Raw genomic sequence first — 15,477 nt, 5'->3', positions numbered from 1 at the left:
TGTGCGCACACACACCAATGGGAAGAACTAACTACATAGGGCATATAGCACAGCTTCCTGCCGCCCCCCCCCTCCCCTCACACACATCCACACCTCCACCCCTTGTTTACTGCTATACACGATCCCCTTTTTCCTAGCATTTAAGTTGGCTCAAAGTACTCATTCAAAATCCCCTTTTATTACATTTTGGGGTATTCTAGAAATTAATGTTATTTTGGTTCAAATGGCTTATTTTACCAGGCTGCTATGATTGCCAAACTGTTTTCGTCAACATATAGACTTGGCTATCTGTCCAATGTTAGAATACCCCATAGTGTGGTGTTCTGTTTTATTGTGGATTCTCTACCTGGTGTTAGGCATTAGCTAGTGTTTAGTGTCCGGGCTGGGCATTTAGCATCACTGGTTGTGAATGTGTGGCCTTGTTTCTATTTTCACGGTGATTAGAGTCAAACCCGGGACCTCATACATGTATAGCAAGAGCTCCACCATTGAATTGTATTCTGTTACCTTTGAAAGAGAAAACATTCTATTCATTCTATTGGGTATGATAAATTTAATTCAATAGTTATATACAGTTCGATTGCCTTTGAAAATTATAAATTTATAAACTCAAGATCCATTTGCTTTTGGGATACCATCTTACAAGGACTCCAATTTGCAATAAGGCTCATTAAGGAAGGGAATGACTCAGTTGCCTTTAGCCTACTGGCCATGGGTGGGTTAGGACTTCTGTTGGTCTTTTCTGTGTCAAACACACAGATTGCAAGCCCAGCACCACTTTGAAATCTTTGGCAACAGTTAACTCTGCAGCTCACACACTATTGAGCCTGTATGATAATGAGTATTCAGAAACGGGTAATGCCTTGGGGGCGCTCACCAACCTAAGACAGAGCACCTTTGTGGCCTGGGCAGGCATCTCCATGATGGGTAAGGTGACCTGCTGACGTCCCACGCAACCTAAGTCAGAAGCTCATTTTATAGTAAAAGAGGGACCTGGCCCCCATTTTGGGTAACTGTTGCCTTGCTTGCTGACCTTGACCTTGATACCCTCCCTATGCTAATTCCCTGATGGGTACCACCCTCCTGAATGCTTAAGGGAAGTTCCTTGTCTGTGTATCCTGCATAATGGGCGTTAACAGTTTAGCTGCAAGATTATGAAACATCGGTAGCGGACTTCTGCCCTCTAGGGTTCTCCCATTGTGCTGTAAGCCTGTATTTAAGGTTTTCTCCCTCCTAAAATAAATGGCATTCGGCATTAAAAAATAAAATTAAATTAAAAAAAAAAAAAAAACCCAAGAGAAAACAAAGCACAAATCCACACGGGGAACCACCGTCTGGACCAGCATCCTGTTTCCCCCCTTTACAGAGGCTGTGTGAAAGCTCCAGGGTTTGGAACCGTATGTGTTAGATAGTGATCACTGTTTATGCGTCTGGAACGCTATTCTTTGGGCTGAGAAACACCATTTCTATGATATGGTAAACTCAAACTTAAGCTGGGAGTCCTCCTCCTTCCTCCCACATCCCTGCACCACAGCTGCATTTGCTGCGCTCCCAGCCTCACCTCTGTACCACAGCTGCTGTGCTCCCAGCCTCACCTCTGCACCGCAGCTGCTGTGCTCCCAGCCTCACCTCTGCACCACAGCTGCTGTGTTCCCAGCCTCACCTCTGCACCGCAGCTGCTGCGCTCCCAGCCTCACCTCTGCACCACAGCTGCTGTGCTCTCAGTCTCACCTCTGCACCGCAGCTGCTGTGTTCTCAGCCTCACCTCTGCACCACAGCTGCTGCGCTCCCAGCCTCACCTCTGCACCGCAGCTGCTGTGTTCCCAGCCTCACCTCTGCACCGCAGCTGCTGTGCTCTCAGCCTCACCTCTGCACCGCAGCTGCTGCGCTCCCAGCCTCACCTCTGCACCACAGCTGCATTTGCTGCGCTCCCAGCCTCACCTCTGCACCACAGCTGCTGTGCTCTCAGCCTCACCTCTGCACCACAGCTGCATCTGCTGTGCTCCCAGCCTCACCTCTGCACCACAGCTGCTGTGCTCCCAGCCTCACCTCTGCACCGCAGCTGCTGTGTTCCCAGCCTCACCTCTGCACCGCAGCTGCTGTGCTCTCAGCCTCACCTTTGTACCGCAGCTGCTGCGCTCCCAGCCTCACCTCTGCACCGCAGCTGCTGCGCTCCCAGCCTCACCTCTGCACCGCAGCTGCTGCGCTCCCAGCCTCACCTCTGCACCGCAGCTGCTGCGCTCCCAGCCTGGCCTGGCTTCTTGAACTGATAACCGTCCACCAGGTGGAGGTGTTAGAACACCAAATGCTCGTGCATCCATGGCCTCCCCGGCAGCAGTGTGTCCAGCCATATTCAAACTAGAGTTCCGGGTGGCCTTCCATGGTGTGGGGAGGAGCTGCAGGAAAGCCACAGTGCTGCTTTAGGTGCAGGCCTGCCCCCTGCTCTCACTCTCTAGATCTTCAGGCAGCTCTGAGCCTGGCGTGGTCCAGCCACTTCTTGAGAGCTACTCAACCCACTGTTTCCGAAGTTCAGATCAGAAGTAAGAAAAACGATTACCTTCTCACAGAAGGGAAGGGAAAGGGGGTGTATTGCTAGTTACAGAGTTGCACACCTAGAATACTGTATGGCTTTAAATCACTTCTAAGACCTTACCTGTAATTGTGATTGTATCTCAAAAAGAAAAAGGCACAGCATTTGAGTATGAATGAAACACATTGTTAGGCAGAGCTGCATTCCAGATGTCAGAACTGAGAATGAGTGTCCATATTTATACCTAATCTGAAAGGGGAGATAACCTGCTGGTGTTGCTGGATGCACATGAATCAAAGAAAGAAAATGACAGTTTGGGGTGTGGCTTGCTTGGCGTGCATCAGCCTTGGGGCCAGCACCTCATGACCCAGGTGTGGTGTCCAGTCTCAGCAGTTAGGAGGAAGAATAGAAGTCCAAAGTCATCCTCACCTAAGGAGCAAGTTTCCCTGTCTGGAAAGACGGGAAAGAGAGGAAGGAGATGCCCTTGTACTTTACAGTTTCTTTACTTTTCACTGAATGGGGCATGGGAATCATCAGAGAATATATTATAGAGAAGGGATTTTTGCACGTCCATAACATATCCATCAAGGAGTTTAATTTTGAAAAATAGAGATAAACCGGGCGGTGGTGGCGCACGCCTTTAATCCCAGCACTCGGGAGGCAGAGCCAGGCGGATCTCTGTGAGTTCGAGGCCAGCCTGGGCTACAGCGCGAGATCCAGGAAAGGCGCAAAGCTACACAGAGAAACCCTGTCTCGAAAAACCAAAAAAAAAAAAGAAAAATGGAGATAAAAATTCACAGACCTGTTGTCTTCTTTAAACCTAAAGAAGATTCACGTACCCTACTCTACTGAACCCACAGGGTTCATCCCTATACTTATTATCTAGAAAACAAAGCCTTTCTCTTAGTCCATGCCACCTACCAGCTTTTGTCTAGAACTAAGTTTATGGGGTAAAAATTGTTCTTACAGTTTTCTTTCATTTTGTCATTTGAGGCTGTGTATCAGGAGTGGAGAAGTTGAGCACAGCTTTTCCTACCCTGCCCCAAACCTTTTATTGACCAGGCCAGTGAGAGGAATAACCCCAGCGTCTATATTTGGCATGCTGTTGCTCACTGACTGTCTCTCCATGAAATGTAGGTGGTGCTTTATGTCAAGGAGGAAATGAAAAGGAACGATCTTCCGGAAACAGCGGTGATCGGGCTTCTGTGGACCTGTATCATGAATGCTGTTGAATGGAACAAGAAGGAGGAGCTGGTCGCAGAGCAAGCTCTCAAGCACCTGAAGGTAATGGGTCTTAAATCGGAACCAGCTCTGTGGTGGGTCAGCTGCACCTCCCGGGAGTCTGAGAGAGAGAGCTGGGTGTGGGGCCACATTCCTACAACCCCAACACTCAGAAGGTCTAGGCAGGAAGATCAGTTCAAGGCCTGTCTGGGCTACAAGAGGCCCTGTCACAGACAATAAGAAACAAAAGCATTCCCCAGAACCAAATTAAACGTATCCTGTCTACATTTTTCCTTTTCAAATCTGCCACTGCCTTAAATGTCTCCAATATGAGAACATGAAACATCTCAAAGTGGGTTCTCACTAAAAACATCAGAAATATCCAGAGTCACCCTAAGGTTCATACATTGAAGAGAAATGTGAGCTAACTATTGACTGTGTTTATATGAAAAAAATACCCGAATCTTTTATTTGAGTAAACAATGAATAGACATTAGAATTAGCGAAGAAATGGATGATGTCAGTTGTATATTTCCAGGTATAGATCAGCATGCCTTTGCCTTGAGGTGAGTGGGAACCGTAGATCTTGCGTATGGAGTTGTTAGGAAGTCAAGGACAGACTGTGAACTCGGTGGCCAGAGATGCTGACTCCAGTGTTCGTGAGGAGTGAGCGCCATCTGTCCCAGCAGCAGTGATGGGGAGTCTCCTGAAAGGGGATGAGTAGGTCTTAGAGAAAGCAACCAAAGACAGTGCGGGTGTGGGAACAACAGAAAGACCCTCCAGGTGGCTTTTGATGCCTGGGACATCAGGAAGTAGACTCCCACCCTCCTAACTGCAGAGGGAGGCTGCGCCATGGCCTGGAGGATGCGATCCCACTTCCACAGTGTCCAGCATACACAGTGGGTTCTGCAGTTGCCCGCAGTATAGGCAGAGTCTCATTTGGTCTCTTTAGTGGGTACAGTGAGAAGAATCTAGGGAGAAACACTGCTATACAATTCGCTTTGATTGGCCATAACAACAACCCGGAAATGAACCTCCATGGTGCTGAGATTCTGACAGTGCTGGCCCCAGGTCACACCTTTCCCCTCCGCTCTCTTCCAGCAATACGCTCCCCTGCTGGCTGTATTCAGCTCCCAAGGCCAGTCAGAGCTTGTCCTCCTGCAGAAGGTTCAGGAATACTGCTACGACAACATCCACTTCATGAAAGCCTTCCAGAAGATCGTGGTTCTCTTCTATAAAGGTATTCTCATGTCCAGTCACTGTGCCTCAGTGCTTTGCAGAAGCCCTGAGAGCAGAGCTGGGTAAGGCAGAGATCACAAGCCTGTCCTTACGGAGGAACACCAGAGATGCTAACTGCTGAGCATTTGGGGAGTTGGCCGCATCACAGAAAGAGAGAAGGCATGCACCCGTGTGCACTACATTGGGAACATTGCTAGTTGGGCACCTGAACATTTCTTACTGGTCAAATCTGCCAGAAGACTGGGCATGAACTGGTTGTTTCTTGGCTATAGTGAACAAATGTAATTATATAAGATAATTGGGTCTGCTTCTGAATTGTAACAATTAGCTCTAATAACAGTGATTATCAAAATGCTATATATACTGTGTTCAGACCCATTTCGGTGCCATAAGCCTGACTTGAAAATTATTGGAATAGTTAGCCTTTCACTTGACATTTTGGTTGTTTGGCCCAGCCATTCTCCTGTTTTTCCAAGGCAAGGCTATTTTTAAGAATTCACATTTACTGTCTTTTCACTGTATTTATAAGGTTTAGGTTGCCATGACAACTAGCACTAAAAATGAATGTTAAATGCTCTAACTGATCTCAGTCTCCATACCTACAGCATACAAAAGTGATTCTGGGCTGTTTTAGGGCTAGATGATGTAGTTTTAATGACGGGGAGGGAGCAATTGGGAGGTACATTTTGAACATTACAAAAGGCTCATTAGAGGTTATTACATACATAAGTAGCATAATATCACGAAGATAAGGTAATAGAAGCTTAATGTTTATTTTCCCTTTGTGTTCTTAAAATTGCCTACTGTGTTCTTTACATATGCTGTCTTTTGATCATATTCACATACACCCCTTTACCCACTCCGGCCCCCTCACCCCCGCCCCATTCCCCAGCTCCTGCTGATCTCCTTTATCCCAGCCAGCCCCGTTTCGTGTCTTTTTTCTCATTAACCAAATGAGTTTAGTTAGGGTGATGTACAGATGCATCTCTCATCCCTGCCCCCCAAAGTTGTCTACTTAGTTATTGTTATAACATTTTTACATGGTTGAGTAACAGGTATTTTTTGACTGCTTAGTGGTATTTCACTGTGAATTTTAATTGGCCATCCAGGTTTTTGTTGTTGTTGTTGTTTTTGTTTTTTGGTGTTTCAAGACAGGGTTTCTCTGTGTAGCTTTGGGACCTTTCCTGGATCTCACTCTGTGGACCAGGCTGGCCTCAAACTCACAGAGAGATCCACCTGCCTCTGCCTCCCGAGTGCTCTACCACCACCCAGCAACCATCCAGATTCTTGATACAAATATATCTTACAAGTCCTTTGGGGTGATATTTTATGTTTGCAGAACAACAAATGTGTTGGTTAGTTTTCTATCAACTTAATCCCAGCTAGAGTCACTTGGAAAAGGGAATCTCAATTGAGATAATGCCCCCACCAGTGTGGCCTGTGGGCCGGCCTCTGGGGCATTTTCTTAATATCATTTCCAACCAAACCTGAGGGGTTAGAGAGATGGCTCAACAGTCAAGAGCACTGGCTGCTCTTCAGAGGACCCAGAATCGATCCTAGCACCCGTGTGGTTACTAACAACTGTCTGTAACCCAGTTCCCTGGGGACCAGCACTCCTTCTCGGCTCCTTCCAGCACTGCATGCACATGGCACCCAGACATACATGCAGACCCAACACCAATGCACGTGTATAAAGTGAATGTTAAAAAGACAAACCTGGGAGCTGGAGAGGTGGCTCAGTGGTTAGGAGCACTTGTTGATCTTGTAGGGGACCTGGGCTCAGTTCCCAGCACCCACGTGCTGACTCACCGCCATCCGTAATGACGTTCAGGGGAGCCGGCAGCCTCTTCTGATGTGGTGTCTGAATGTGCTGTGAGTGCACACCTGTAGGCAAAACCCTCATTACAGAAAACGATTAAAAAGGAAACCGTTCAGGCTATGCTGGCAGTCCACCTGAAGAGCACTGCTCACCTGGGACTGCAGAGGCTGAGGGGGGTAAGTGGGTTCTACATTTGCTTTCTGACCCAACACCGTTCCCCACCCCACCTCTGTAATCGAACAGTCTTATCAGAAGTTTTTCTATCCGAGGCACCATAGTTTAATGTTAATTTCCCTATAAGAGCCCCTATTTTATTTAATTCACACAAAATGAAGGAAAAAAAGAAAGGACTTTTTACTGGGCATGGCATTGGCACGGTTTATGTTACATCAGTTTGTATTGTTTTAACCTGGTCCCTGACAAACAGCTTGTAGAAAGAAGTATCCATTTGAGAAAATGGTTTCCGTGATTTCCACCCATGACAGTAGGCACGTGGCCGGAGCTGTTCATGGGAAGTACCGGGGCTGGGTGTAACTCTCAGAGACCCACTCCCAGTGACTGACTTCTGCCACCCGCTCCCTCCTGCCCAAGGCTCCACAGCCTGTCATAGCACCACGAGATGGGGGACAAGCATTCAAAACATGACTCTCTTGGAGACGGGCGGGGTTCAGATTCAGAACTGATGGCCTGTAAGTGGTATGAACCGCTGAAGCCCTTCAGATTTCACCGTGCCTGTCAATGCCAGTGTCCTTCCCCATTATGCTCCTCAGAGCGACAATGACAGGAACTAAAACTACTTCAGTTACGAGTTTCCAGTCCCAGGTGCCAAGGGACAGTGACCTGAAAGTATAAAATCGCCGGAAAATAAAAGGCAGAGGCGGCGGCTCTTCCGTAAGCCTTTCACTCACGCCTCTAAATAACGGAAGTCAGTCCTGCCTGTGGCGGGAAGGGCCCCAGCATCACGTGAACAGAAATCAGAAAACTTTTTCAGTAGGGACCTAAAGATAAATCACTGAGATGTTAAATTATTATTTTTCGGTAATTTTGTAATTTTCCCTGAGACTTATACTTACAGCCTATTTTCTTGGGTAAAATATTGTACATTTCCTCTTGAGAACAAGGAATCCCTGGAGAACAGATGTTCCCACCACCGTTCAGAGCGTTGCTACGTTACCGTGTTTATTGTTTTAACTGGATTACTCCGCACAACCGGTGCTTGTGCGGCAGGAGATACGGCTTCATTTGTTCCCTGAGGACTCAGATGCGCTTGTGTCGTGCCGGAAAGCCTAGGTGAACAGTGGGTTTATGTTCTCCCTTCCCGGCTCCAGTGGGTGTAAGACTCGGCTGGAGAACTTGCTGAAATGCAGACTAAGGTGTTAGAGGGATGGATCAGCTGTTAGTGCTGAGGACCTGAGTTCGCTTCCCAGCACCACACCATGCATTCACAACTGCCTGTCCTGTAACGTCACCTCCAGGCGGCCCACACCTCTGGCTTCTGAGAAGCTTTTTGTCGTCTTTTTTTTTTTTTTTCCTTAAGAAAAATAAGTGAACACCTGTTGTTGGAGGTTTTTGCTCTTTTTTTGGGGGGGGGGGGGTCCACCACCCAGCTCCCAAGTAAATCACACAGAGGCTTATTCTTACTTATGAATGCCCGGCCTTAGTGTGGCTTAGTTTCTAGCCAGCTTTCCTTAACTTAAATTAGCCCATCTACCTTTTGCCTCTGGGCTTTTCCCGTTCTCTTATTTCTGTACATCTTTTTTTGGTGGTGCACGCCTTCAATCCCAGCACTTGGGAGACAGAGGCAGAGGTGGATCTCTGTGAGTTTGAGGCCAGCCTGGTCTACAGGGTGAGATCCAGGACAGGCTCTACAACTACACAAAGAAACCCTGTCTCAAAAAACCAAACAAAACAATCTAAAAACCCCCACAAAACTGAGTCCCAGGGGAAAGCAGGGCTGTCTTAGTAATTGAGAGCAGCGGCTGTTCTTCCAGAGAACCAGGATTTGATTCCCAGCACCCACATGGTGAACAGACTTATATGCAGGCAAAACACTCATACATATAAATAATGAAATAACTAAAAATAAACAAATGAAATAAAACACGTGAGTCTCACCATATTCCCTACAGTGTTGGAAAGTATCCCCCACAGGTGCTCGTGCTACAGGCTTGTAGCCGGGGGTCCCTCCATAACTGGAGGCACGTCCTGGAAAACTTATGTAAATCTTAACTCTTTCTCCGTGGCTGGGTGGCTGGGTGGCTGGGTGGCTGGGTGGCTGGGTGGCTGGACCCCTGGAGTCCTCCTCCTTCTCTCTCGTTCCTCCTCCCCTCCTCTGGCTCCTAGGTCTCTTTTCTCCCAGATTTCTCCCTCTATACATTCTCTCTACCTGCCCGCCCCGCCTATCCTTCCTCCTGCCTCGCCATTGGCCATTCAGCTCTTTATTAGCCCATCGGGTGTTTTACACAGGCACAGTAACACATCTTCACACAGTTAAACAAATGCCACATAAACAAAAGTAACACACCTTAAAATAATATTCTACCTTCTCGGGAAATACTTCCAGCGTTCTTGGGGAAATTATCTTCTGACGTGTGTCCTTATGTGACACTCCCGATGTATAATTCTGAGTTTTTTAAGTTTCTGGTGGTATAGTTTTAGACTTAACTATATAATAACATGTTGTAAAGCTCCATGGTTCTCAGCCTCTCTGTTCTATCCCTGGGTTTGTCTACTGTTTGTGTGATGAACACATGCTATATGGCTACTCTTGTTCAGTGCTGGAAATCACATAGACAAAAGAGTTCCCGACTTGTGAAAATTGCAAGATGGAAGGAAAATATATCATCTAGTCTGAGGGAACGCTTGTAATTTTAACAAACCCCTATCCCACTTTTGCTTAGGATAAAAATGTCCCTCCCTTTCTTCATTCCTCAGGAATTAATTCCTTTTTTTAAACCTAAGCCCGGTGTCTCTTGCCTGTAATCCCAGCTACAAATGGCAAAGGCAGGAGGAGGCAAGGCTAGCCTGAGCTAGGCTAGCCTGGGCTAGAGAGTAAAACGTTCTCTCAGAAAAATACTTACTACACAGACCGGGCTGGCCTTGAGCTCACAGAGATCCACCTGCCTCTCTGCCCCCAGTGCCTGGATTAAAGGTGTGTGCCACACCAGGTATATGTGTATGCTGATGCCCTGCAGGGCCAGAGGCATCAGATTCCCGTGGAGGAGTCCAGGTGGTTGGTCATGAATCATCCCTGTAAGTTCTGGGAACCAACAGGACCTGGGGCAGGGGCAAGGGGTGTGCACTCTTGTGCATTGAGCTATTTATTTCTCCAGCCCCTCCTAAACTTTTTGACATCCAGGTATGCCTAACTGTCCCAGGCTGTGGATCTAGCTCTTTAGTAATAATTCCCTGGTGCTAGAAATTTGGTCTTTAAACAAATATTCATTAATAAATGGGGTTCTGTTTGTTTGTTTGTTTCGAGAAAGAGTTTCTCTGTGTAGCCCTGGCCTTCCTGGAACTCGCTCTGTAGGCCAGGCTGGCCTTGAACTCAGAGATCTGCCTGCTTCTGCCTCCTGAGTGCTGGGATTAAAGACTTATAAATGAGACTCTTAACTTCTCAGACCTCTCCATTGTACTGTTGGGTGGTTTTATATTTGTGTGTGTGTGTGTAGATATATTTGATGTGGCTTTGCCAGTCTTTTGGTGTCATTTCCACCCCTGTCTTTGACACATTTTAGTATGTGCATGGCTGCTTTTGTCCTCTGTGGGGTGACAAACCCTAGCATGAGCTCTGCCTTCAGAAGGCCTAGTGCCTCTGAGCAGCAGGTGACATCAGTTGTCTGGCTCATTATGTATGATCCCCATTCATTAATGTGTGGAACGAGTGCCGTTTCCATTTATATCTTTATCAATTACCCGTATTTGCTGTGTCTTATAACCAACCTATTTTATAACAGTAGTAGTTGGAGAGAGAGACAAAAGCTGCATATGGCTGGACATATGTGCCGAAAATTCTTGCAGTCCTCGGGGGTGAGTGATCAAAAGAGTTTCTGAAGTCTAAGTCACAAGTGTCTTAAAGACAATGTACCAGTTACAAGTGATCTTAAAACCCCCAATTAGTATTCTTGACAAATCTCTGCAAAGCTGTCTTGAACAGCAACAAGTCACTTCCTGGGACCATAACCCCCTGTTCTGTCCCTTTACAAAAAATGGGCTTGGTCTGGTGGAGGTTTTGGAAGCAACAGAAAGGCTAGAGGATAAGAATAATTGTATAGGGCTGTGACTATTATGTACCGGGGTATCCTATACTTATAAATGAACAAATCCAGACATCTTTCCTTTGCAAAATGTAGGGTATCAAATGATTCTTTAAAAAGTGAAACAAACACCTGTGTTCTGAACCAGCCACATCGTTTATATGTGTGGGTGTTCTGTCTATATGTCTGTGCACCGTGTGTGCCTAGTTCCTGTGGAAGCCAGAAGAGGTCATTCTCTTTTCTGGGCTAGAGTTACAGGTGATTGTTAACTGCCACATGGGTACTGAGAATTGAACCGGGGTCCTCTGGAAGATCAGCCAGGGCTTTTAACCACTGAACCATCTCTCCAGTGCCCCTCCCCATATTTTGTTTTTTGTTTTTTGGAGACAGGGCTTCTCTGTGGAGCTTTGCGCCTTTCCTGGAACTCACTCTGTAGCCCAGGCTGGCCTTGAACTCACAGAGATCCACCTGCCTCTGCCTCCCGAGTGTTTTTTTTTAATCATTTATTTACCCATTCCTTGAGTTTAATCCAAGAGCCCTTTCCAAAAGCCAGCTTGTTTGTTTGTTTAAAGGAAAGGAAAACTAAATGCATTTCTTGTGAAAATGGTACTATGTTTTAAATGAATGCCATAGTAAGTGATTTAAAACTTTTCTAATTGCAAATGTGTCGCTAGAATGATGCATCAATGTCACATCTACTTATCAGTACGTGTAATGGAATAGACTCTTACGGGGGACACAATCCCAAAAGACAACCCTTAGGACACTGCAGAGTACGTAGGCTGTTTTGTTTTGTTTTGTTTTGTTTTTTTCATATTTCCCCGCCCTTAAGTGTCCTCAATTCATGACCATGCGTGATAACTTCATGGGGTGCCCATTTACAGTTGTCTTGCTGTGCCTTTCTCTTCCTGTGGACGGGGAGACTGCACTGTGGCACAGGCTGTTATCCCGGAGCACGGTGGTAATTTAATGGCAGCGTGTGGTGTGGAAGGTGGGGTTGCCTACTGGTCCTGCCCCTGCAGCTCGTCTTTGTCCGCCTGCCGCCATCTTCCTTGCATCCGACCTTCATCTTTCTGGTTGCTGTTTCTCCTTAACAAACAAAAGGGAAATCAAATAGAAGGGCAAATAGCCATATGGTTGTTCCTCGTTTTACGAGACCAGGTCCTGTGTGGGCCGACTAGTTTAGCATTCGGTGCTGTTCCTGATTCTTCAGCTTCCTGCTCCTCGGCTCACGTGTGTGTGCCTCATAGCTGAGGTTGCACCTTAATCATTATGTGGTAGAACTTGTCGGGACATGGTTTTCTAAAACGTTGGAATTGCTGATTCATTTGCAAGAAAGATTTCCTCAGCCCAGTACTGACCTGTGTGGCTTGAACTGTATCCTGACTGATATGATGCCATCGCTGTTATCGACAGAACTGAGCTGATTGTAAGGGTGTGGGGTGTGGCTCTGTGCTGTTTTAAATGAGCTTGGAGGGAGGGAGGGGGGAGAGAGAGACAGACAGACAAGAAGTCTGGTGTCCTCTACCACGTTTTACCCTGAAGTAGAGGCTCATGTTTTCTCATTGGCTCTGTAGGATTCAACAAGCTGCAGCAATCCTGTCCCCCTACACAGACCCTTGGAGCCAGGGTTATAAGCCGCACCAGTCTACCTGTACACACACACACACACAGAGACACACACACACAGAGACACACACACACACACACAGACCCTTGGAGCTGGGGCTATAAGCTGCAGCAATCCTCCTGTACACACACATGCACACACACACACACACACACACACACACACACACACACACACACACCCTTGGAGCCGCGGTTATGAGCATAGTCTGGACTCAGATCCACGCTGGGATCTGAACTCTCGTCCTTATGGTTGTGCAGAAAGTGCCCGTCACTCGTCGGCCAGCTCTCCAGCACCGCCCCCACAGCAGAGTCTTTTTTAAACATGCCATTCCTGTGGTAACTTGGTACCCTTGCTTTCCAACTGCAGCTGACGTTCTGAGCGAGGAGGCGATCCTGAAGTGGTATAAGGAGGCTCATGCCGCCAAGGGCAAAAGTGTCTTTCTTGACCAGATGAAGAAGTTTGTGGAGTGGCTACAAAACGCAGAAGAAGGTAACTTCTTCACAACTCCGATGGCCACTTTTTTCCAGGTCCTCTCCCCTCGCTTTCCTTAAAATTCTTAATGTGTCTTCATACACAAGCATTTTCTTTCGCCTACATCTAAAAGCAACGTAATACAATTTTTTTAAAAAGAAATATAAAAAAAGGAACTCAGGTTATCCACTTTGTGGAAGATGAGGAGGATGAAGTGGTGCGGCTTGGCCACATGTGGGCCCTGCTGGAGACAGAAGCCAGAATGAAAGCGTGTCTCAGAGTCAGAGCTTAAACTCCCCAGGGCTGCGTGGGTTATTACACGGCCGAAGTTCGCTGGGAAACAAACCTCATGGAGGTTTCCATCTGCCCTCCTGTGGAACTGTTTTGTCTAATTAATACATGTGAATCTGTCCCGGGCTGACCACAGCTCTGGGATGCTCATTAGAAGCTCATGTAAAGGAATCTGATAAAACACCTGATTTTTCTCTTTCTTGTCTCTTAGAATCCGAATCAGAAGGTGAAGAAAATTAACTGTCCGGAGCACACTGCCGAACACCACACTTTTGGTTGGGAACGCTGAAGCGTGTGGGGAGGGGAACTTGGCTTCTGTTTGCACCAAGGGGAAAAAAATGATAAGCGAGGCCTCCCTACTGGGAGGGGAAGGGGTTTTCATTTCTGTTTTGTTTAAGCGGAGCCCTGAGGCAGCGGCTAACACACTTGGGACTCTACCTCGCACTGTATGCTAATCAAAGCCATTCAGCAAGGGGCCGGGTAGGAACCTGAAGCTTAACTTCACTCAGCAGGCCCCTTTTCAGCTGTTTCCAGAGGCCGTGGGACACCCACTGGAGTCTGTGTCACAGGGCCACCTCCATAGCTGTTCCCTCTGCTCGTGTATGTGATTTGACAAACCAGTTTTTTAAATAAATGGCTTTTTAAAAACCCTTGCGTATATTCTCAGAGCTCTTTTTATTTACTAGTGTAGTGTGCGGTGGGGCTGTATCTTGTTAGAGTTTCTGTTGCTGTGAAGAGACACCATGACCACAGCTACTCTTATAAAGGAAAACATTTAGTTGGGGCTGGCTTACAGTTCAGAGGTTTCGTCCATTATCATCATGGTGGAACGCGTTGTGGTGTGCGGGCAGACATGGTGCTGGAGAAGGAGCTGAGAGTTATATGACGGGATCTGAAGGCCGCAGGAAGAGAGAACGCCACACTGGGCCTGGCTTGAGCATCTGAGACCTCAAAGCCCGCCCCCAGTGACACACTTCCTCCAACAAAGCCACACCTCCTAATGGTGCCACTCCCCATGGGGGCCTTTTTCAAACGACCACAGTGTGTGAGAGCAGGCCTGGGCGTGGAGGTCAGAGAACTTCCCTTCTCTTCCCTGGGATCTAACTCAGGCTTCGGGTTTGGAACCTGGCAAGCACTTTTTATTTCTTTACATTACTTTCTAATACAAGTGTCATAATTTTTTCCAATCCAAATATTTTTAAATGGCTAAATTTCTTAGCTATAAAAACTGCTGTGTTTGGACATGGTAAATCAGACCTATAACCCCAGCATTTCGGGGGCTAAGGCAGAAGGGTTGCTGCAAGGTGGAGGCTAGCTTGGGCTACATAATGAGCTTACAGGCTAGCCTGGACTAGAGTGTAAGACCATGTTTCAGAAAATTTAGGGGGCAGGGGACTTACTCTGTTCTTTAGGTGGTCTTCACGGTGAAATGGACATTAACCCAAATGTGTGTGTTTGCTACCAGTGACATCTCAAAAGTTACTAACAGTTGTTGAATATGGAAATATATAGTTCCATGCTACTTGTATTTTCCTTGCTAAGAGCTTAAAGTGTACGTGTTAAAGGGTCTGTTTGTATTTATATATATTCAGGTGATTTTATTCTCTGAGGAGCCTGTTCTCAATGGTAACAATGTAATAAACCTGACCATTTGGGAAACTTTGTAGCCTTTACTCTTGAGCTACATGAAGTAATTTTGCTGTCAGGGCAATGGAAAGGTTCAAGAAGGCAAAAGTTGAAACAAAACGGGGCGTGTGGCTAAATAACACTCCCCAAGGTCAGGGTAAGAAGTTTTTATACCTGTTGGGTCAAGGCAGTGTATTCACTGCTGTTTCAGTCAGGTCTTCTAGAGGAACAGAACCAAGGGAATGGAAATACATAGAGAATCATAATTTCGTAAATGTTTAAATAGTATCCAGGGCCAAATCACACTTGAGATGTTGAGTCCACGAGGCTGGGTTGTCAAGAGCTGGAGTGGTTCCAGAAAAACTGTCTCACTGAGGGGTGACCAGTGGTC

At 46.8% G+C, this 15,477-nt stretch overlaps 1 protein-coding gene across 1 annotated transcript in view; it reads left to right on the top strand.

The window, feature by feature from the left end:
• The window catches only part of Bzw2 (basic leucine zipper and W2 domains 2), a 61,258-nt gene extending 47,148 nt beyond the window's left edge, over window positions 1-14,110 (top strand). The window contains exons 9-12 of the mRNA XM_052738345.1: window positions 3,668-3,814; window positions 4,853-4,991; window positions 13,065-13,187; window positions 13,672-14,110. Of these exons, the coding sequence (XP_052594305.1) occupies window positions 3,668-3,814; window positions 4,853-4,991; window positions 13,065-13,187; window positions 13,672-13,700 (438 nt within the window). The 3' untranslated portion in view covers window positions 13,701-14,110. The remainder of the gene's footprint in view (window positions 1-3,667; window positions 3,815-4,852; window positions 4,992-13,064; window positions 13,188-13,671) is intronic.
• The last annotated feature ends 1,367 nt before the right edge of the window (window positions 14,111-15,477 follow it).

This window comes from Peromyscus californicus, unplaced genomic scaffold (assembly GCF_007827085.1).
Source record: "Peromyscus californicus insignis strain IS unplaced genomic scaffold, ASM782708v3 Scaffold_15__1_contigs__length_86483966, whole genome shotgun sequence".
NCBI classification, from domain to species: domain Eukaryota; kingdom Metazoa; phylum Chordata; class Mammalia; order Rodentia; family Cricetidae; genus Peromyscus; species Peromyscus californicus.
Note: the sequence above shows the minus strand (reverse complement) of the source record. Positions and strands in the feature narration are given on the sequence as shown.